Consider the following 22,152-nt stretch of genomic DNA (forward strand, 5'->3'; position numbering starts at 1 on the left):
TAATCATAATTGTTTTCTTTCTCTTTCTTTCTCTGTTATCCTCTCTCATCCTCTCCGTCCGTTTGTGTTTCTGCTTCTGTCTGTTTGTGCAGAGTTCAAAGGTTAGTGCAAACACTGTAAGTTCCCGTTTCTTTTTCTTCATATATTTTCACTAGCATTCTGTTGTTTGTAGCGTAGCGATATTGTGACTAACATTTGCTTTGCTGACATCCATAATTGTTCATTTTCTAGACTCTTCTGTTCCTAGACTGTCTCTGCTTGTATATGTTCACGTATGTGGTTCTCTGTTCAGTTCCACAAGAGAGAACTTACTCGAAGCCATTAGTGCAGTAAAGAGAGGAGAGAGCTGGAGCAAAGAAGAGAAGATGAATTGAAGGAGAGAGAGGGAGAGATAGTATCTTCTCCCATCCGAGCGTGTCCCCTCTATATCTAACCTAAATCAGGAGAGAGAGAGATACATATATAGATAGATCACAGACAATTATAGAGAGAGAGTGATCACAGAGAGAAATAGAGATATAGAGATATACTGTAGAGAGGGATATAGAGATGTACTGTAGAGATATATATATAGAGATGTACTGTAGAGATATATAGAGATGTACTGTAGAGAGAGAGATAGAGATGTACTGTAGAGAGAGATATAGAGATGTACTGTAGAGATATATAGAGATGTACTATATAGTGATATAGAGATATTGAGATATACTGTAGAGAGAGATATAGAGATACTTTTTATTGTTTATTTCACTTTTTATCTACTTCACTTGCTTTGGCAATGTTAACTCATGTTTCCCATGCCATGCCCTTGAATTGAATTGAATTGAATTGAGAGAGAGAGAGAGAGGTATAGAGATCACACACAGAGAGAGAGATCACACACACACACAGAGAGAGCGAGATCACACAGCGAGAAAGAGATCAAACAGAAAGAAAGATCACACAGATCACACACACACACACACAGAGATAACACACACACACAGAGATAACACACACAGAGCGATCACACACACAGAGAGATCACACACAGAAATCACACACAGAGAGAGATCACATATCTGAGATAGAGGCTGAGAAGAACATGTCCTCTGGAGGTCTGATGAGACAGTGTCTACGACTGGGTCTGATGTATGTGTGTGTATATATATATATATATATATATATATATACATACACACATATACACATATATATATATATACACATACACCCACACAGTGCCTTGCAAAAGTATTCGGCCCCCTTGAACTTTGTGACCTTTTGCCACATTTCATTCTTCAAACATAAAGATGTAAAACTGTATTTTTTTGTGAAGAATCAACAACAAGTGGGACACAATCATGAAGTGGAACGACATTTATTGGATATTTCAAACTTTTTTAACAAATAAAAAATTGAAAAATTGGGCGTGCAAAATTATTCAGCCCCTTTACTTTCAGTGCATCAAACTCTCTCCAGAAGTTCAGTGAGGATCTCTGAATGATCCAATGTTGACCTAAATGACTAATGATGATAAATACAATCCACCTGTGTGTAATCAAGTCTCCGTATAAATGCACCTGCACTGTGATAGTCTCAGAGGTCAGTTTTATATCTTTGTTTGAAGAATGAAATGTGGCAAAAGGTCGCAAAGTTCAAGGGGACCGAATACTTTCGCAAGGCACTGTATATATATATATATATGTATATAGAGAGAGAGATTGAGATATACAGTAGATATATAGAGAGAGGTCACAGAGATAGTGAAAGTATTCTCATCTCTGTGTGGAACCTAAAGAAGGAGAGAGGAGATGGAGGAGGAGTCGACCCCCAGAAGGGGTCAAAGGGTGAGGAGGTGACCCCTGTCCCAGGCGGAGAGGTGCGTAACGTACGGACATGAACCAACCCTAGCACCGTGCCCTCCCTGTTAGTCATTCACCAGCCCTCTTGGGAAAGCTAAGGAGAGCTTAAGAGACTGGCACGCAACGCAAGCGTCTGTGTGTGCATGTCTGGCTGCTCGCTACCACTCCCCTACTTGTTTGTCTCATCCCCCACTCACAAAGCCAGTAGTACGCAGAGTTTGGCAAAACCTCGACGATCACATTCTGTAGGGACACTTGGTGCCAACATGGCGGATGGGTAACAGAACTTTATGCATTTCCATGTGTCTATGGCTGGATGTCACTGTCACTGTCCCTGTCCCTGTCCCTGTTCCTGTTCCTGTTCCTGTCACTGTTCCTGTTCCTGTTCCTGTTCCTGTCCCTGTCCCTGTCCCTGTCCCTGTCCCTGTCCCTGTCCCTGCCCCTGCCCCTGCCCCTGCCCCTGCCCCTGCCCCTGCCCCTGCCCCTGTTCCTGCTCCTGTTCCTGTTCCTGTTCCTGTCACTGTTCCTGTTCCTGTCCCTGTCCCTGCCCCTGCCCCTGTCACTGTTCCTGACCTGTCACTGTTCCTGTTCCTGTTCCTGTTCCTGTCACTGTTCCTGACACTGTTCCTGTCACTGTTCCTGTTCCTGTTCCTGTCACTGTTCCTGACACTGTTCCTGTCACTGTTCCTGTTCCTGTCACTGTTCCTGTCACTGTTCCTGTTCCTGCCACTGTTCCTGTCACTGTTCCTGTTCCTGTCACTGTTCCTGTTCCTGTCACTGTCCCTGTCACTGTTCCTGTCACTGTCACTGTTCCTGTCACTGTTCCTGTTCCTGCCACTGTTCCTGTCACTGTTCCTGTTCCTGTCACTGTTCCTGTTCCTGTCACTGTTCCTGTCACTGTCACTGTTCCTGTCACTGTTCCTGTTCCTGCCACTGTTCCTGTCACTGTTCCTGTTCCTGTCACTGTTCCTGACCTGTCACTGTTCCTGTTCCTGTCACTGTTCCTGTCACTGTTCCTGTTCCTGTTCCTGTCACTGTTCCTGTCACTGTCACTGTTCCTGTTCCTGTCACTGTTCCTGTTCCTGTTCCTGTCACTGTTCCTGTCACTGTTCCTGTCACTGTTCCTGTTCCTGACCTGTCACTGTTCCTGTCACTGTTCCTGTTCCTGTCACTGTTCCTGTCACTGTTCCTGTTCCTGACCTGTCACTGTTCCTGTCACTGTTCCTGTCACTGTTCCTGTCACTGTTCCTGTTCCTGACCTGTCACTGTTCCTGTTCCTGTCACTGTTCCTGCCACTGTTCCTGTCACTGTTCCTGTCACTGTTCCTGTCACTGTCACTGTCACTGTCACTGTCACTGTTCCTGTCACTGTCACTGTCACTGTCACTGTTCCTGTTCCTGACCTGTCACTGTTCCTGTTCCTGTCACTGTTCCTGTCACTGTTCCTGTCACTGTTCCTGTTCCTGTCACTGTTCCTGTCACTGTTCCTGTCACTGTTCCTGTCACTGTTCCTGTCACTGTCACTGTCACTGTCACTGTTCCTGTCACTGTCACTGTCACTGTCACTGTTCCTGTTCCTGACCTGTCACTGTTCCTGTTCCTGTTCCTGTCACTGTTCCTGTTCCTGTCACTGTTCCTGTCACTGTTCCTGTTCCTGACCTGTCACTGTTCCTGTCACTGTTCCTGTCACTGTTCCTGTCACTGTTCCTGTCACTGTTCCTGTCACTGTCACTGTCACTGTCACTGTTCCTGTCACTGTCACTGTCACTGTCACTGTTCCTGTCACTGTTCCTGTCACTGTTCCTGTCACTGTTCCTGTCACTGTTCCTGTCACTGTCACTGTCACTGTCACTGTTCCTGTCACTGTTCCTGTCACTGTCACTGTCACTGTTCCTGTTCCTGTCACTGTCCCTGTTCCTGTTCCTGTCACTGTTCCTGTCACTGTTCCTGTTCCTGTCACTGTTCCTGACCTGTCACTGTTCCTGTTCCTGTCACTGTTCCTGTCCCTGTCACTGTTCCTGTCACTGTTCCTGGCACTGTCACTGTTCCTGTCACTGTTCCCGCCATTGTTCCTGTTCCTGTCCCTGTCACTGTCACTGTTCCTGTCACTGTTCCTGTTCCTGTTCCTGTCACTGTTCCCGCCACTGTTCCTGTTCCTGTTCCTGTCACTGTTCCTGTCACTGTTCCTGTTCCTGTCACTGTTCCTGTTCCTGTCACTGTTCCTGACCTGTCACTGTTCCTGTTCCTGTCACTGTTCCTGTTCCTGTCACTGTTCCTGTTCCTGTCACTGTTCCTGACCTGTCACTGTTCCTGTTCCTGTCACTGTTCCTGACCTGTCACTGTTCCTGTTCCTGTCACTGTTCCTGACCTGTCACTGTTCCTGTTCCTGTCACTGTTCCCGCCACTGTTCCTGTTCCTGTCCCTGTTCCTGTTCCTGTCACTGTTCCTGTCACTGTTCCTGTTCCTGTCACTGTTCCTGACCTGTCACTGTTCCTGTTCCTGTTCCTGTCCCTGTCACTGTTCCTGTCACTGTTCCTGTCACTGTCACTGTTCCTGTCACTGTTCCCGCCATTGTTCCTGTTCCTGTCCCTGTCACTGTCACTGTTCCTGTCACTGTTCCTGTTCCTGTTCCTGTCACTGTTCCCGCCACTGTTCCTGTTCCTGTTCCTGTCACTGTTCCTGCCACTGTCACTGTTCCTGTTCCTGCCACTGTTCCTGTTCCTGTCACTGTCACTGTTCCTGTTCCTGTCACTGTTCCTGCCACTGTTCCTGTTCCTGCCACTGTTCCTGTTCCTGTCACTGTCACTGTTCCTGTCACTGTTCCTGTTCCTGTCACTGTTCCTGTCACTGTTCCTGTCACTGCTCCTGTTCCTGTTCCTGTCAATGTCACTGTTCCTGTTCCTGTTCCTGTCACTGTTCCTGTCACTGTTCCTGTTCCTGTCACTGTCACTGTTCCTGTTCCTGTTCCTGTCACTGTTCCTGTCACTGTTCCTGTTCCTGTCACTGTTCCTGTTCCTGTCACTGTCACTGTTCCTGTTCCTGTCACTGTCACTGTTCCTGTTCCTGTCACTGTCACTGTTCCTGTTCCTGTCACTGTTCCTGTTCCTGTTCCTGTCACTGTTCCTGTTCCTGTTCCTGTCACTGTCACTGTTCCTGTTCCTGTTCCTGTCACTGTTCCTGTTCCTGTCACTGTTCCTGTTCCTGTCACTGTTCCTGTTCCTGTCACTGTCACTGTTCCTGTTCCTGTCACTGTTCCTGTTCCTGTCACTGTCACTGTTCCTGTCACTGTTCCTGTTCCTGTCACTGTCACTGTTCCTGTTCCTGTCCCTGTCCCTGTCACTGTCACTGTTCCTGTTCCTGTCACTGTTCCTGTTCCTGTCACTGTTCCTGTTCCTGTCACTGTTCCTGTTCCTGTCACTGTTCCTGTTCCTGTTCCTGTTCCTGTTCCTGTCCCTGTTCCTGTCACTGTTCCTGTTCCTGTCACTGTTCCTGTTCCTGTCACTGTTCCTGTTCCTGTCACTGTTCCTGTCACTGTCCCTGTTCCTGTCACTGTTCCTGTCACTGTCCCTGTTCCTGTTCCTGTTCCTGTCACTGTCCCTGTTCCTGTCACTGTTCCTGTTCCTGTCACTGTCACTGTTCCTGTTCCTGTCACTGTTCCTGTTCCTGTCACTGTTCCTGTTCCTGTCACTGTTCCTGTTCCTGTCACTGTCACTGTTCCTGTCACTGTCCCTGTTCCTGTCACTGTCCCTGTTCCTGTCACTGTCCCTGTTCCTGTCACTGTTCCTGTTCCTGTCACTGTTCCTGTTCCTGTCACTGTTCCTGTTCCTGTCACTGTTCCTGTCACTGTCCCTGTTCCTGTCACTGTTCCTGTCACTGTTCCTGTCACTGTTCCTGTTCCTGTCACTGTCCCTGTTCCTGTTCCTGTTCCTGTTCCTGTTCCTGTCACTGTCCCTGTTCCTGTCACTGTTCCTGTTCCTGTCACTGTTCCTGTTCCTGTCACTGTTCCTGTTCCTGTCACTGTTCCTGTCACTGTTCCTGTCACTGTTCCTGTTCCTGTCACTGTCCCTGTTCCTGTTCCTGTCACTGTCACTGTCCCTGCCCCTGCCCCTGTTCCTGTTCCTGTCACTGTTCCTGTTCCTGTCACTGTTCCTGTCACTGTTCCTGTTCCTGTCACTGTTCCTGTCACTGTCCCTGTTCCTGTCACTGTTCCTGTCACTGTTCCTGTTCCTGTCACTGTCCCTGTTCCTGTTCCTGTCACTGTTCCTGTTCCTGTTCCTGTCACTGTCCCTGTTCCTGTCACTGTTCCTGTTCCTGTCACTGTTCCTGTTCCTGTCACTGTTCCTGTCACTGTTCCTGTCACTGTTCCTGTTCCTGTCACTGTTCCTGTTCCTGTCACTGTCCCTGTTCCTGTTCCTGTCACTGTCACTGTCCCTGTTCCTGTTCCTGTCACTGTCACTCTCCCTGTTCCTGTTCCTGTCACTGTCACTGTTCCTGTTCCTGTCACTGTTCCTGTCACTGTTCCTGTCACTGTTCCTGTTCATGTTCCTGTCACTGTTCCTGTCACTGTTCCTGTTCATGTTCCTGTCACTGTTCCTGTCACTGTCCCTGTCCCTGTCCCTGTTCATGTTCCTGTCACTGTCACTGTTCCTGTTCCTGTTCCTGTCACTGTCACTGTCCCTGTTCCTGTTCCTGTCACTGTCACTGTCCCTGTTCCTGTCACTGTTCCTGTTCATGTTCCTGTCACTGTCCCTGTCACTGTTCCTGTCACTGTTCCTGTCACTGTTCCTGTTCATGTTCCTGTCACTGTTCCTGTCACTGTTCCTGTTCATGTTCCTGTCACTGTTCCTGTTCCTGTCACTGTCCCTGTCCCTGTCCCTGTTCATGTTCCTGTCACTGTCACTGTTCCTGTCACTGTTCCTGTTCCTGTCACTGTTCCTGTCACTGTTCCTGTCACTGTTCCTGTTCCTGTCACTGTTCCTGTCCCTGTCCCTGTTCATGTTCCTGTCACTGTTCCTGTCACTGTCCCTGTCCCTGTCCCTGTTCCTGTTCCTGTCACTGTCACTGTTCCCGTTCCTGTCCCTGTCCCTGTTCCTGTTCCTGTCACTGTCACTGTTCCTGTTCCTGTCACTGTCACTGTCACTGTCCCTGTTCCTGTCACTGTTCCTGTTCCTGTTCCTGTCACTGTTCCCGTTCCTGTCACTGTTCCTGTTCCCGTTCCTGTCACTGTCACTGTTCCTGTCACTGTTCCTGTCACTGTTCCTGTTCCTGTCACTGTTCCTGTCACTGTTCCCGTTCCTGTCCCTGTCCCTGTTCCTGTTCCTGTTCCTGTCACTGTCACTGTTCCTGTTCCTGTTCCTGTCACTGTCACTGTCACTGTTCCTGTCACTGTTCCTGTTCCTGTTCCTGTCACTGTTCCTGTTCCTGTTCCTGTTCCTGTCACTGTTCCCGTTCCTGTCACTGTTCCTGTTCCCGTTCCTGTCACTGTCACTGTTCCTGTCACTGTTCCTGTCACTGTTCCTGTTCCTGTCACTGTTCCTGTCACTGTTCCTGTCACTGTCCCTGTCACTGTTCCCGTTCCTGTCACTGTTCCTGTTCCTGTCACTGTTCCTGTCACTGTTCCTGTCACTGTTCCTGTTCCTGTCACTGTTCCTGTCACTGTTCCTGTTCCTGTCACTGTTCCTGTTCCTGTCACTGTTCCTGTTCCTGTCACTGTTCCTGTCACTGTTCCTGTCACTGTTCCTGTCACTGTTCCTGTCACTGTTCCTGTCACTGTTCCTGTTCCTGTTCCTGTTCCTGTCACTGTTCCTGTCACTGTTCCTGTCACTGTTCCTGTTCCTGTCACTGTTCCTGTCACTGTTCCTGTTCCTGTCACTGTTCCTGTTCCTGTCACTGTTCCTGTTCCTGTCACTGTTCCTGTTCCTGTCACTGTTCCTGTCACTGTTCCTGTTCCTGTCACTGTTCCTGTTCCTGTCACTGTTCCTGTCACTGTTCCTGTCACTGTTCCTGTCACTGTTCCTGTTCCTGTCACTGTTCCTGTCACTGTTCCTGTTCCTGTCACTGTCACTGTTCCTGTTCCTGCCACTGTTCCTGTTCCTGTTCCTGTCACTGTTCCTGTTCCTGTTCCTGTCACTGTTCCTGTCACTTTTCCTGTTCCTGTCACTGTTCCATAAGGGGCTTTCAGCACTGTACCCCAAACAGACCTGTCAGTACCCCCCCCCCCCACTGGTACCGCAAACAGACCTGTCACTACCCCCCCCCCCACCGGTACCGCAAACAGACCTGTCACTATCCCCCCCCACTGGTACCGCAAACAGACCTGTCACTATCCCCCCCCCCCCCCACTGGTACCGCAAACAGACCTGTCACTACCCCCCACCGGTACCCCAAACAGACCTGTCACTACACCCTCCACTGATACCCCAAAAGACCTGTCACTACCCCCCCACCGGTACCCCAAACAGACCTGTCACTACCCCCTCCACTGATACCCCAAAAGACCTGTCACTACCCCCCACCGGTACCCCAAACAGACCTGTCACTACCCCCTCCACTGATACCCCAAACAGACCTGTCACTACCCCCCACTAGTACCCCAAACAGACCTGTCACTACCCCCACTGGTACCCAAAACAGACCTGTCACTACCCCCCCACTGGTACCCCCACCCACTGGCCTAGGTCTGTGATGCTGGCCACTGGCCTGGGTCTGTGATGCTGGCCACTGGCCTGGGTCTGTGATGCTGGCCACTGGCCTGGGTCTGTGATGCTGGCCACTGGCCTGGGTCTGTGATGCTGGCCACTGGCCTGGGTCTGTGATGCTGGCCACTGGCCTGGGTCTGTGATGCTGGCCACTGGCCTGGGTCTGTGATGCTGGCCGGTGGCCTGGGTCTGTGATGCTGGCCGGTGGCCTGGGTCTGTGATGCTGGCCACTGGCCTGGGTCATAAATGTGTGTGTGTTTGTGCGGATCAGTGTAAATGTGTGTGTGCTCACCAGCGTGTGTGTGTGTGTGTGTGTGTGTGTGTGTGTGTGTGTGTGTGTGTGTGTGTGTGTGTGTGTGTGTGTGTGTGTGTGTGTGTGTGTGTGTGTGTGTGTGTGTGTGTGTGTGTGTGTGTGTGTGTGTGTGTGTGTGTGTGTGACTAACCTGTCCCATCAGGTTGAGTTAGAGAACATGGAGTTGACCCAGGGCATGTCTTCAGAGACGGCTGTGTCCTTTCTGTCTCGGCTCATGGCCATGGTGGACGTTCTGGTGTTCGCCAGCTCCCTCAACTTCTCTGAGATAGAGGCTGAGAAGAACATGTCCTCTGGAGGTCTGATGAGACAGTGTCTACGACTGGGTAAGAGAGGGAGAGGCAGAGAAAGACGCAGAGAGGCAGAGAAAGACGCAGAGAGGCAGAGAAAGACGCAGAGAGGCAGAGAAAGACGCAGAGAGGCAGAGAAAGACGCAGAGAGGCAGAGAAAGACGCAGAGAGGCAGAGAAAGACGCAGAGAGGCAGAGAAAGACGCAGAGAAAGACGCAGAGAGGCAGAGAAAGACGCAGAGAGGCAGAGAAAGACGCAGAGAGGCAGAGAAAGACGCAGAGAGGCAGAGAAAGACGCAGAGAAAGACGCAGAGAGGCAGAGAAAGACGCAGAGAGGCAGAGAAAGACGCAGAGAGGCAGAGAAAGACGCAGAGAGGCAGAGAAAGACGCAGAGAGGCAGAGAAAGACGCAGAGAGGCAGAGAAAGACGCAGAGAGGCAGAGAAAGACGCAGAGAGGCAGAGAAAGACGCAGAGAGGCAGAGAAAGACGCAGAGAGGCAGAGAAAGACGCAGAGAGGCAGAGAAAGACGCAGAGAGGCAGAGAAAGACGCAGAGAAAGACGCAGAGAGGCAGAGAAAGACGCAGAGAGGCAGAGAAAGACGCAGAGAGGCAGAGAAAGACGCAGAGAGGCAGAGAAAGACGCAGAGAAAGACGCAGAGAGGCAGAGAAAGACGCAGAGAGGCAGAGAAAGACGCAGAGAGGCAGAGAAAGACGCAGAGAGGCAGAGAAAGACGCAGAGAGGCAGAGAAAGACGCAGAGAGGCAGAGAAAGACGCAGAGAGGCAGAGAAAGACGCAGAGAGGCAGAGAAAGACGCAGAGAGGCAGAGAAAGACGCAGAGAAAGAGGCAGAGAAAGAGGCAGAGAAAGAGGCAGAGAAAGAGGCAGAGAAAGAGGCAGAGAAAGAGGCAGAGAAAGAGGCAGAGAAAGACGCAGAGAGGCAGAGAAAGACGCAGAGAGGCAGAGAAAGACGCAGAGAAAGACGCAGAGAGGCAGAGAAAGACGCAGAGAGGCAGAGAAAGACGCAGAGAGGCAGAGAAAGACGCAGAGAGGCAGAGAAAGACGCAGAGAAAGACGCAGAGAGGCAGAGAAAGACGCAGAGAGGCAGAGAAAGACGCAGAGAGGCAGAGAAAGACGCAGAGAGGCAGAGAAAGACGCAGAGAGGCAGAGAAAGACGCAGAGAGGCAGAGAAAGACGCAGAGAGGCAGAGAAAGACGCAGAGAGGCAGAGAAAGACGCAGAGAGGCAGAGAAAGACGCAGAGAGGCAGAGAAAGACGCAGAGAGGCAGAGAAAGACGCAGAGAGGCAGAGAAAGACGCAGAGAAAGACGCAGAGAGGCAGAGAAAGACGCAGAGAGGCAGAGAAAGACGCAGAGAGGCAGAGAAAGACGCAGAGAGGCAGAGAAAGACGCAGAGAAAGACGCAGAGAGGCAGAGAAAGACGCAGAGAGGCAGAGAAAGACGCAGAGAGGCAGAGAAAGACGCAGAGAGGCAGAGAAAGACGCAGAGAGGCAGAGAAAGACGCAGAGAGGCAGAGAAAGACGCAGAGAGGCAGAGAAAGACGCAGAGAGGCAGAGAAAGACGCAGAGAGGCAGAGAAAGACGCAGAGAAAGAGGCAGAGAAAGAGGCAGAGAAAGAGGCAGAGAAAGAGGCAGAGAAAGAGGCAGAGAAAGAGGCAGAGAAAGAGGCAGAGAAAGACGCAGAGAGGCAGAGAAAGACGCAGAGAGGCAGAGAAAGACGCAGAGAGGCAGAGAAAGAGGCAGAGAGGCAGAGAAAGAGGCAGAGAAAGAGGCAGAGAAAGAGGCAGAGAGAGACGCAGAGGCAGAGAGAGACGCAGAGGCAGAGAGAGACGCAGAGGCAGAGAGAGACGCAGAGGCAGAGAGAGACGCAGAGGCAGAGAGAGAGAGAGACAGAGAATGTGTTAGATAGTGTGGGTTGTTAGTACAACGTCCATTTAGCAAAAATATATATATTCTGTAACTCACATTTAACCTTTCTATATCCTTTAACCTTTCTATAACCTTTGACCTTTCTATAACCTTTGACCGTTCTATAACATTTGACCTTTCTATAACCTTTAACCTTTCTATAACCTTTGACCTTTCTGTAACCTTTGACCTTTCTATAACCTTTCTTTTCTTCTTTATCCCTCCCTCCCTCATCCATCCATCCCTCTCTCTTTCCCTCCATCCCTCATCCCTCCCTCCCTTATCCATCCATCCATCCATCCCTCCCCCAGTATGTTGTGTAGCAGTGAGGAACTGTCTAGAGTGTAGACAGAGACAGAGAGATAGAGGCTGTTTCTCCAAGTCCAACCTGCCCAGCAGCAAGTCACAGGACAGTCTACAGAGTGCAGCCGCAGCCAGCAAGGTAATACACCCCCACCCTCACACCCCCACAGATCCCAGGTGTGTGTATGTGAGGTTATAAGAGGTTATAACTCCTCTGCTCTTGCTTCTCCAGGATCCAGACAGACTCCTACAGGATGTTGACATCAACCGCCTAAGAGCCGTGGTCTTCAGAGACGTGGTGAGTGTGTGTGTGTGTGTGTGTGTGTGTGTGTGTGTGTGTGTGTGTGTGTGTGTGTGTGTGTGTGTGTGGTTAAACATGTGTCTGATGTTAATAGGTATGTAATGTGTAAATGTTTTCCCTCTTAGGATGACAGTAAGCAGGCTCAGTTCCTGGCCCTGGCGGTGGTCTACTTCATATCGGTCCTCATGGTGTCAAAGTACCGGGACATCCTGGAACCACAGAGAGAGATTGGCAGGTCCAGCAGCCTATCAGGGAGGAGCATCCGCCACGAGATCAACTCCCCAACCAGCACAGGTGTCACACTATTTTCTGTCCCTCTGGTGTCACACTGTATTATGTCCCCCACTCACTGGGTGTCCCAGCTGTGAATCAGTCCCTGATTATAGGGTCAGAATGAAACCAGGCCTACAGGATTGTAACAATTATAGAATAGATGTGTTCTATTAGATATTAACAACAAAACTACCTATGTCTGTCTCTCTCTTTCTCTCTCTCTTTCTCTTTCTCTCTCTCTCTCTCTCTCTCTTTCTCTCCCCTTCTCTCTCTCTCTCTCTCTCTCTCTCTGTCTGTCTTTTTCTCTCTCTCTTTCTTTCTCTCTCTTTCTCTCTCTCTCTCTCTCTTTCTCTCTCTCCCCTTCTCTCTCCCCCTTCTCTCTCTCTCTCTCTCTCTCTCTCTCTCTCTCTCCCCCTTTCTCTCTCTCTCCCCTTCTCTCTCTCTCTTTCTCTCTCTCTCTCCCCTTCTCTCTCTCTCCCCTTCTCTCTCTCTCTTTCTCTCTGTTTATGTGTCTCTTTCTCTATGTCCTTCTCTCTCTCTATGTCCAGAGCACCCATCGTCCTCCTTCCATGAGGGTGGTCAGGGGGAGAAGCAGATTCCCACCCCCATGGATGACTCTCCGCTTGCCTCTCTGCCCCACACCGACTCAGGAATCGGGGAGGAGGGCCACGGCCCTGGGGTTCTGAACGGAGCAGAGCTGGGCCTGGGGCTGGGCATGGTAGGCAGGGAGACAGACAGAGACAGAGAGAGGGATCTACTGTGTACCCTGTCATCAGAGGTTAGAAGGTCAAGGGAGAGCCTATTTGATTCGCCCCACAACCCTAACTCTGCCTCCAATCCTGGTCAAGCCCCGCCCTCGTCGATCTCGAGCATCAGCCAGCCTAACAAGGGCATCAACGTCAAGGTACTGACTCTATTCCGTTGTCAAGGTACTGACTCTATTCCGTTGTCAGGGTACTGACTCTATTCCATTGTCAGGGTACTGACTCTATTCCGTTGTCAAGGTACTGACTCTAGTCCGTTCTCAAGGTACTGACTCTATTCCGTTCTCAAGGTACTGACTCTATTCCGTTCTCGAGGTACTGACTCTATTCTGTTCTCGAGGTACTGACTCTATTCCGTTATCGAGGTACTGACTCTATTCCGTTATCGAGGTACTGACTCTATTCCGTTATCGAGGTACTGACTCTATTCCGTTATCGAGGTACTGACTCTATTCCGTTATCGAGGTACTGACTCTATTCCGTTGTCGAGGTACTGACTCTATTCCGTTGTCGAGGTACTGACTCTATTCCGTTGTCGAGGTACTGACTCTATTCCGTTGTCGAGGTACTGACTCTATTCCGTTGTCGAGGTACTGACTCTATTCCGTTGTCGAGGTACTTACTCTATTCCGTTGTCGAGGTACTGACTCTAGTCCGTTGTCGAGGTACTGACTCTAGTCCGTTGTCGAGGTACTGACTCTAGTCCGTTGTCGAGGTACTGACTCTATTCCGTTGTCGAGGTACTGACTCTATTCCGTTGTCGAGGTACTGACTCTATTCCGTTGTCGAGGTACTGACTCTATTCCGTTGTCGAGGTACTGACTCTATTCCGTTGTCGAGGTACTGACTCTATTCCGTTGTCGAGGTACTGACTCTATTCCGTTGTCGAGGTACTGACTCTATTCCGTTGTCGAGGTACTGACTCTAGTCCGTTGTCGAGGTACTGACTCTATTCCGTTGTCAAGGTACTGACTCTAGTCCGTTGTCGAGGTACTGACTCTAGTCCGTTGTCAAGGTACTGACTCTATTCCGTACCTTCACTATTTTTAGTCTTTTTGGGGTTTACTGCCAGGGCCCAGGTCTGGCAGTACTGCTCTAGCAGGTCCAGGCTCTGCTGTAGGCCATGTACTGTGGGTGACGGCAGGCATAGGTCATCTGCGAAGAGCAGGCATTTAACCTCTGAATTGTGGAGACTAACACCAATGGCTGAGGATTTTTCTAGATTAGTGGCCAATTCGTTGATGTAAATATTGAAGAGTGCAGGGCTCAGATTGCAACCCTGGCGAAGGCCCCGCCCCTGGTTAAAGAATTCTGTTATTTTCTTACCAATTGTAATGCTGCACGTATTGCCAGTATACATTGATTTAATTATGTCATATGTTTTACCCCCTACACCACTTTCAATAACTTTATAGAACAGTCCTGTATACCAAATAGAATCAAATGCTTTTTGGAAGTTGATGAAGCAGGCGTATATTTTGGTATTATTTTCTCTCTCTCTCTCTCTCTCTCTCTCTCTCTCTCTCTCTCTCTCTCTCTCTCTCTCTTGCTCACTCTCTCTCTTGCTCACTCTATCTCTCTCTCTCTTGCTCACACTCTCTCTCTCTCTCTTCCCATCACTCTCTCACTATACATCTCTCTCTCTTTCTTCTGTCCTTGCTGTCATGTCAATCAGTACATTTCATTGATCATTGATTCTCTCGGTCATGTAGGAGATTCTGAAGAGCCTTGTGGCCGCGCCCCTGGACGGTGGAGATGCGGGACATGAAGTTGGCCCCACCCCCTACCACCCTGATCCCGCCCTCAAGACACACCCAATGCAGTTCCACTCCTTCGACAGGTGTGTGCGTTTGTAGTTCCACTTCTTCCTGGCTCCTCTTTTGATGTCCCTTTCCCAGGATGCACTACCTGTTAAAGTCAAAATATCTGGATTAAACAGTATGAATTAAACAATATGAATTAAACAATATGGATTAAACAGTATGAATTAAACAATATGGATTAAACAATATGGATTAAACAGTATGGATTAAACAGTATGGATTAAACAATATGGATTAAACAATATGAATTAAACAATATGAATTAAACAATATGGATTAAACAGTATGGATTAAACAGTATGGATTAAACAATATAAATTAAACAATATGGATTAAACAATATGGATTAAACAGTATGGATTAAACAGTATGGATTAAACAATATGGATTAAACAATATGGATTAAACAGTATGGATTAAACAGTATGGATTAAACAATATAAATTAAACAATATGGATTAAACAATATGGATTAAACAATATGGATTAAACAATATGGATTAAACAGTATGGATTAAAAAGTATGAATTAAACAATATGGATTAAACAATATGGATTAAACAGTATGGATTAAACAGTATGGATTAAACAATATGGATTAAACAATATGGATTAAACAATATGGATTAAACAATATGAATTAAACAGTATGGATTAAACAGTATGGATTAAACAATATGGATTAAACAGTATGGATTCAACAATATGAATTAAACAGTATGGATTGAACAATATGGATAGGATTAAACAGTATGAATTAAAACAATATGGATTAAACAATTTGAATTAAACAGTATGAATTAAACAATATTAATTAAACAGTATTGATTAAACAATATGGATTGGATTAAACAATATGAATTAAACAGTATGGATTAAACAGTATGGATTAAACAATATGGATTAAACAGTATGGATTAAACAATATGGATTAAACAATATGGATTAAACAATATGGATTAAACAGTATGGATTAAACAGTATGGATTAAACAATATAAATTAAACAATATGGATTAAACAATATGGATTAAACAATATGGATTAAACAGTATGGATTAAACAATATGGATTAAACAATATGAATTAAACAGTATGGATTCAACAATATGAATTAAACAGTATGGATTGAACAATATGGATAGGATTAAACAGTATGAATTAAAACAATATGGATTAAACAATTTGAATTAAACAGTATGAATTAAACAATATTAATTAAACAGTATTGATTAAACAATATGGATTGGATTAAACAATATGAATTAAACAGTATGGATTAAACAGTATGGATTAAACAATATGGATTAAACAGTATGGATTAAACAATATGGATTAAACAATATGGATTAAACAATATGGATTAAACAGTATGGATTAAACAGTATGGATTAAACAATATAAATTAAACAATATGGATTAAACAATATGGATTAAACAATATGGATTAAACAGTATGGATTAAACAATATGGATTAAACAATATGAATTAAACAGTATGGATTAAACAGTATGGATTAAACTATATAAATTAAACAATATGGATTAAACAATATGGATTAAACAATATGGATTAAACAGTATGGATTAAACAATATGGATTAAACAGTATGGATTAAACAATATGAATTAAACAGTATGGATTGAACAATATGGATAGGATTAAACAGTATGAATTAAAACAATATGGATTAAACAATATGAATTAAACAGTATGAATTAAACAATATTAATTAAACATTATTGATTAAACAATATGGATAGGATTAAACAGTATGGATTAAACAATATGGATTAAACAATATGGATTAAAAAGTATGAATTAAACAGTATGGATTAAACAATATGGATTAAACAATATGGATTAAACAATATGGATTAAACAGTATGTATTAAACAATATGGATAGGATTAAACAGTATGAATTAAAACAATATGGATTAAACAGTATGGATTAAACAGTATGGCTTAAACAATATGGATTAAACAATATGGATTAAACAGTATGGATTAAACAATATGGATTAAACAATATGGATTAAACAATATGGATTAAACAATATGGATTAAACAGTATGGATTAAACAGTATGGATTAAACAATATAAATTAAACAATATGGATTAAACAATATGGATTAAACAATATGTATTAAATAGTATGGATTAAACAATATGAATTAAACTATATGGATTAAACAGTATGGATTAAACAGTATGGATTAAACAATATGGATTAAACAATATGAATTAAACAGTATGGATTAAACAGTATGGATTAAACAATATGGATTAAACAATATGGATTAAACAGTATGGGTTAAACAGTATGGATTAAACAGTATGGATTAAACAGTATGGATTAAACAGTATGGATTAAACAATATGAATTAAACAGTATGGATTGAACAATATGGATAGGATTAAACAGTATGAATTAAACAGTATGAATTAAACAATATTAATTAAACAGTATTGATTAAACAATATGGATAGGATTAAACAGTATGAATTAAACAGTATGAATTAAACAGTATGGATTAAACAATATGGATTGAACAATATGGATTAAACAATATGGATTAAACAATATGAATTAAACAATATGGATTAAACAGTATGGATTAAACAGTATGGATTAAACAATATAAATTAAACAATATGGATTAAACAATATGGATTAAACAATATGGATTAAACAGTATGGATTAAACAATATGGATTAAACAATATGAATTAAACAATATGGATTAAACAGTATGGATTAAACAGTATGGATTAAACAATATAAATTAAACAATATGGATTAAACAATATGGATTAAACAATATGGATTAAACAATATGGATTAAACAGTATGGATTAAACAATATGGATTAAACAATATGGATTAAACAGTATGGATTAAACAATATGGATTAAACAATATGAATTAAACAGTATGGATTGAACAATATGGATAGGATTAAACAGTATGAATTAAAACAATATGGATTAAACAATATGAATTAAACAGTATGAATTAAACAGTATTGATTAAACAATATGGATAGGATTAAACAGTATAAATTAAACAGTATGGATTAAACAATATGGATTAAACAATATGGATTAAACAGTATGAATTAAACAGTATGGATTAAACAATATGGATTAAACAATAGGGATTAAACAATATGGATTAAACAGTATGTATTAAACAATATGGATAGGATTAAACAGTATGAATTAAAACAATATGGATTAAACAATATGGATTAAACAGTATGGATTAAACAATATGAATTAAACAGTATGGATTGAACAATATGGATAGGATTAAACAGTATGAATTAAAACAATATGGATTAAACAATATGAATTAAACAGTATGAATTAAACAATATTAATTAAACATTATTGATTAAACAATATGGATTGGATTAAACAGTATGAATTAAACAGTATGGATTAAACAATATGGATTAAACAGTATGGATTAAACAGTATGGATTAAACAATATGGATTAAACAATATGGATTAAACAATATGGATTAAACAGTATGGATTAAACAATATGGATTAAACAATATGGATTAAACAATATGGATTAAACAATATGGATTAAACAGTATGGATTAAACAGTATGGATTAAACAATATAAATTAAACAATATGGATTAAACAATATGGATTAAACAATATGTATTAAATAGTATGGATTAAACAATATGAATTAAACTATATGGATTAAACAGTATGGATTAAACAGTATGGATTAAACAATATGGATTAAACAATATGAATTAAACAGTATGGATTAAACAGTATGGATTAAACAATATGGATTAAACAGTATGGATTAAACAGTATGGATTAAACAGTATGGATTAAACAGTATGGATTAAACAGTATGGATTAAACAGTATGGATTAAACAATATGAATTAAACAGTATGGATTGAACAATATGGATAGGATTAAACAGTATGAATTAAACAGTATGAATTAAACAATATTAATTAAACAGTATTGATTAAACAATATGGATAGGATTAAACAGTATGAATTAAACAGTATGAATTAAACAGTATGGATTAAACAATATGGATTGAACATTATGGATTAAACAGTATGGATTAAACAATATGGATTAAACAATATGAATTAAACAATATGGATTAAACAGTATGGATTAAACAGTATGGATTAAACAATATAAATTAAACAATATGGATTAAACAATATGGATTAAACAATATGGATTAAACAGTATGGATTAAACAGTATGGATTAAACAATATGAATTAAACAATATGGATTAAACAGTATGGATTAAACAGTATGGATTTAACAATATAAATTAAACAATATGGATTAAACAATATGGATTAAACAATATGGATTAAACAATATGGATTAAACAGTATGGATTAAACAATATGGATTAAACAATATGGATTAAACAGTATGGATTAAACAATATGGATTAAACAATATGAATTAAACAGTATGGATTGAACAATATGGATAGGATTAAACAGTATGAATTAAAACAATATGGATTAAACAATATGAATTAAACAGTATGAATTAAACAGTATTGATTAAACAATATGGATAGGATTAAACAGTATAAATTAAACAGTATGGATTAAACAATATGGATTAAACAATATGGATTAAACAGTATGAATTAAACAGTATGGATTAAACAATATGGATTAAACAATAGGGATTAAACAATATGGATTAAACAGTATGTATTAAACAATATGGATAGGATTAAACAGTATGAATTAAAACAATATGGATTAAACAATATGGATTAAACAGTATGGATTAACCAATATGAATTAAACAGTATGGATTGAACAATATGGATAGGATTAAACAGTATGAATTAAAACAATATGGATTAAACAATATGAATTAAACAGTATGAATTAAACAATATTAATTAAACATTATTGATTAAACAATATGGATTGGATTAAACAGTATGAATTAAACAGTATGGATTAAACAATATGGATTAAACAGTATGGATTAAACAGTATGGATTAAACAATATGGATTAAACAATATGGATTAAACAATATGGATTAAACAGTATGTATTAAACAATATGGATAGGATTAAACAGTATGAATTAAAACAATATGGATTAAACAGTATGGATTAAACAGTATGGATTAAACAGTATGGATTAAACAATATAAATTAAACAATATGGATTAAACAATATGGATTAAACAATATGTATTAAACAGTATGGATTAAACAATATGGATTAAACAGTATGGATTAAACAGTATGGATTAAACAATATAAATTAAACAATATGGATTAAACAATATGGATTAAACAATATGGATTAAACAGTATGGATTAAACAGTATGGATTAAACAATATGAATTAAACAATATGGATTAAACAGTATGGATTAAACAGTATGGATTTAACAATATAAATTAAACAATATGGATTAAACAATATGGATTAAACAATATGGATTAAACAATATGGATTAAACAGTATGGATTAAACAATATGGATTAAACAATATGGATTAAACAGTATGGATTAAACAATATGGATTAAACAATATGAATTAAACAGTATGGATTGAACAATATGGATAGGATTAAACAGTATGAATTAAAACAATATGGATTAAACAATATGAATTAAACAGTATGAATTAAACAGTATTGATTAAACAATATGGATAGGATTAAACAGTATAAATTAAACAGTATGGATTAAACAATATGGATTAAACAATATGGATTAAACAGTATGAATTAAACAGTATGGATTAAACAATATGGATTAAACAATAGGGATTAAACAATATGGATTAAACAGTATGTATTAAACAATATGGATAGGATTAAACAGTATGAATTAAAACAATATGGATTAAACAATATGAATTAAACAGTATGAATTAAACAATATTAATTAAACATTATTGATTAAACAATATGGATTGGATTAAACAGTATGAATTAAACAGTATGGATTAAACAATATGGATTAAACAGTATGGATTAAACAGTATGGATTAAACAATATGGATTAAACAATATGGATTAAACAATATGGATTAAACAGTATGTATTAAACAATATGGATAGGATTAAACAGTATGAATTAAAACAATATGGATTAAACAGTATGGATTAAACAGTATGGATTAAACAGTATGGATTAAACAATATAAATTAAACAATATGGATTAAACAATATGGATTAAACAATATGTATTAAACAGTATGGATTAAACAATATGAATTAAACTATATGGATTAAACAGTATGGATTAAACAGTATGGATTAAACAATATGGATTAAACAATATGAATTAAACAGTATGGATTAAACAGTATGGATTAAACAGTATGGATTAAACAGTATGGATTAAACAATATGGATTAAACAATATGGATTAAACAATATGGATTAAACAGTATGTATTAAACAATATGGATAGGATTAAACAGTATGAATTAAAACAATATGGATTAAACAGTATGGATTAAACAGTATGGATTAAACAACATGGATTAAACAATATGGATTAAACAGTATGGATTAAACAATATGGATTAAACAATATGGATTAAACAATATGGATTAAACAATATGGATTAAACAGTATGGATTAAACAGTATGGATTAAACAATATAAATTAAACAATATGGATTAAACAATATGGATTAAACAATATGTATTAAACAGTATGGATTAAACAATATGAATTAAACTATATGGATTAAACAGTATGGATTAAACAGTATGGATTAAACAATATGGATTAAACAATATGAATTAAACAGTATGGATTAAACAGTATGGATTAAACAATATGGATTAAACAATATGAATTAAACAGTATGGATTGAACAATATGGATAGGATTAAACAGTATGAATTAAAACAATATGGATTAAACAATATGAATTAAACAGTATGAATTAAACAATATTAATTAAACAGTATTGATTAAACAATATGGATAGGATTAAACAGTATGAATTAAACAGTATGAATTAAACAGTATGGATTAAACAATATGGATTAAACAATATGGATTAAACAGTATGGATTAAACAATATGGATTAAACAATATGGATTAAACAATATGGATTAAACAGTATGGATTAAACAGTATGGATTAAACAATATAAATTAAACAATATGGATTAAACAATATGGATTAAACAATATGGATTAAACAGTATGGATTAAACAATATGGATTAAACAATATGAATTAAACAATATGGATTAAACAGTATGGATTAAACAGTATGGATTAAACAATATCAATTAAACAATATGGATTAAACAATATGGATTAAACAATATGGATTAAACAGTATGGATTGAACAATATGGATAGGATTAAACAGTATGAATTAAAACAATATGGATTAAACAATATGGATTAAACAATATGGATTAAACAGTATGAATTAAACAGTATGGATTAAACAATATGGATTAAACAATAGGGATTAAACAATATGGATTAAACAGTATGTATTAAACAATATGGATAGGATTAAACAGTATGCATTAAAACAATATGGATTAAACAGTATGGATTAAACAGTATGGATTAAACAATATGGATTAAA

The 22,152-nt window shown here is 40.7% G+C and overlaps 1 protein-coding gene across 1 annotated transcript in view; it reads left to right on the forward strand.

The window, feature by feature from the left end:
- LOC135551081 (neurobeachin-like) overlaps nucleotides 1-22,152 on the forward strand; it is a 304,485-nt gene that overhangs the window by 205,266 nt on the left and 77,067 nt on the right. The window contains exons 29-35 of the mRNA XM_064982478.1: nucleotides 93-116; nucleotides 8,997-9,177; nucleotides 11,373-11,503; nucleotides 11,597-11,662; nucleotides 11,791-11,959; nucleotides 12,487-12,842; nucleotides 14,415-14,542. Coding sequence (XP_064838550.1) covers nucleotides 93-116; nucleotides 8,997-9,177; nucleotides 11,373-11,503; nucleotides 11,597-11,662; nucleotides 11,791-11,959; nucleotides 12,487-12,842; nucleotides 14,415-14,542 — 1,055 coding nt within the window. The remainder of the gene's footprint in view (nucleotides 1-92; nucleotides 117-8,996; nucleotides 9,178-11,372; nucleotides 11,504-11,596; nucleotides 11,663-11,790; nucleotides 11,960-12,486; nucleotides 12,843-14,414; nucleotides 14,543-22,152) is intronic.

Source organism: Oncorhynchus masou, chromosome 12, assembly GCF_036934945.1.
Source record: "Oncorhynchus masou masou isolate Uvic2021 chromosome 12, UVic_Omas_1.1, whole genome shotgun sequence".
Classification (NCBI taxonomy): domain Eukaryota; kingdom Metazoa; phylum Chordata; class Actinopteri; order Salmoniformes; family Salmonidae; genus Oncorhynchus; species Oncorhynchus masou.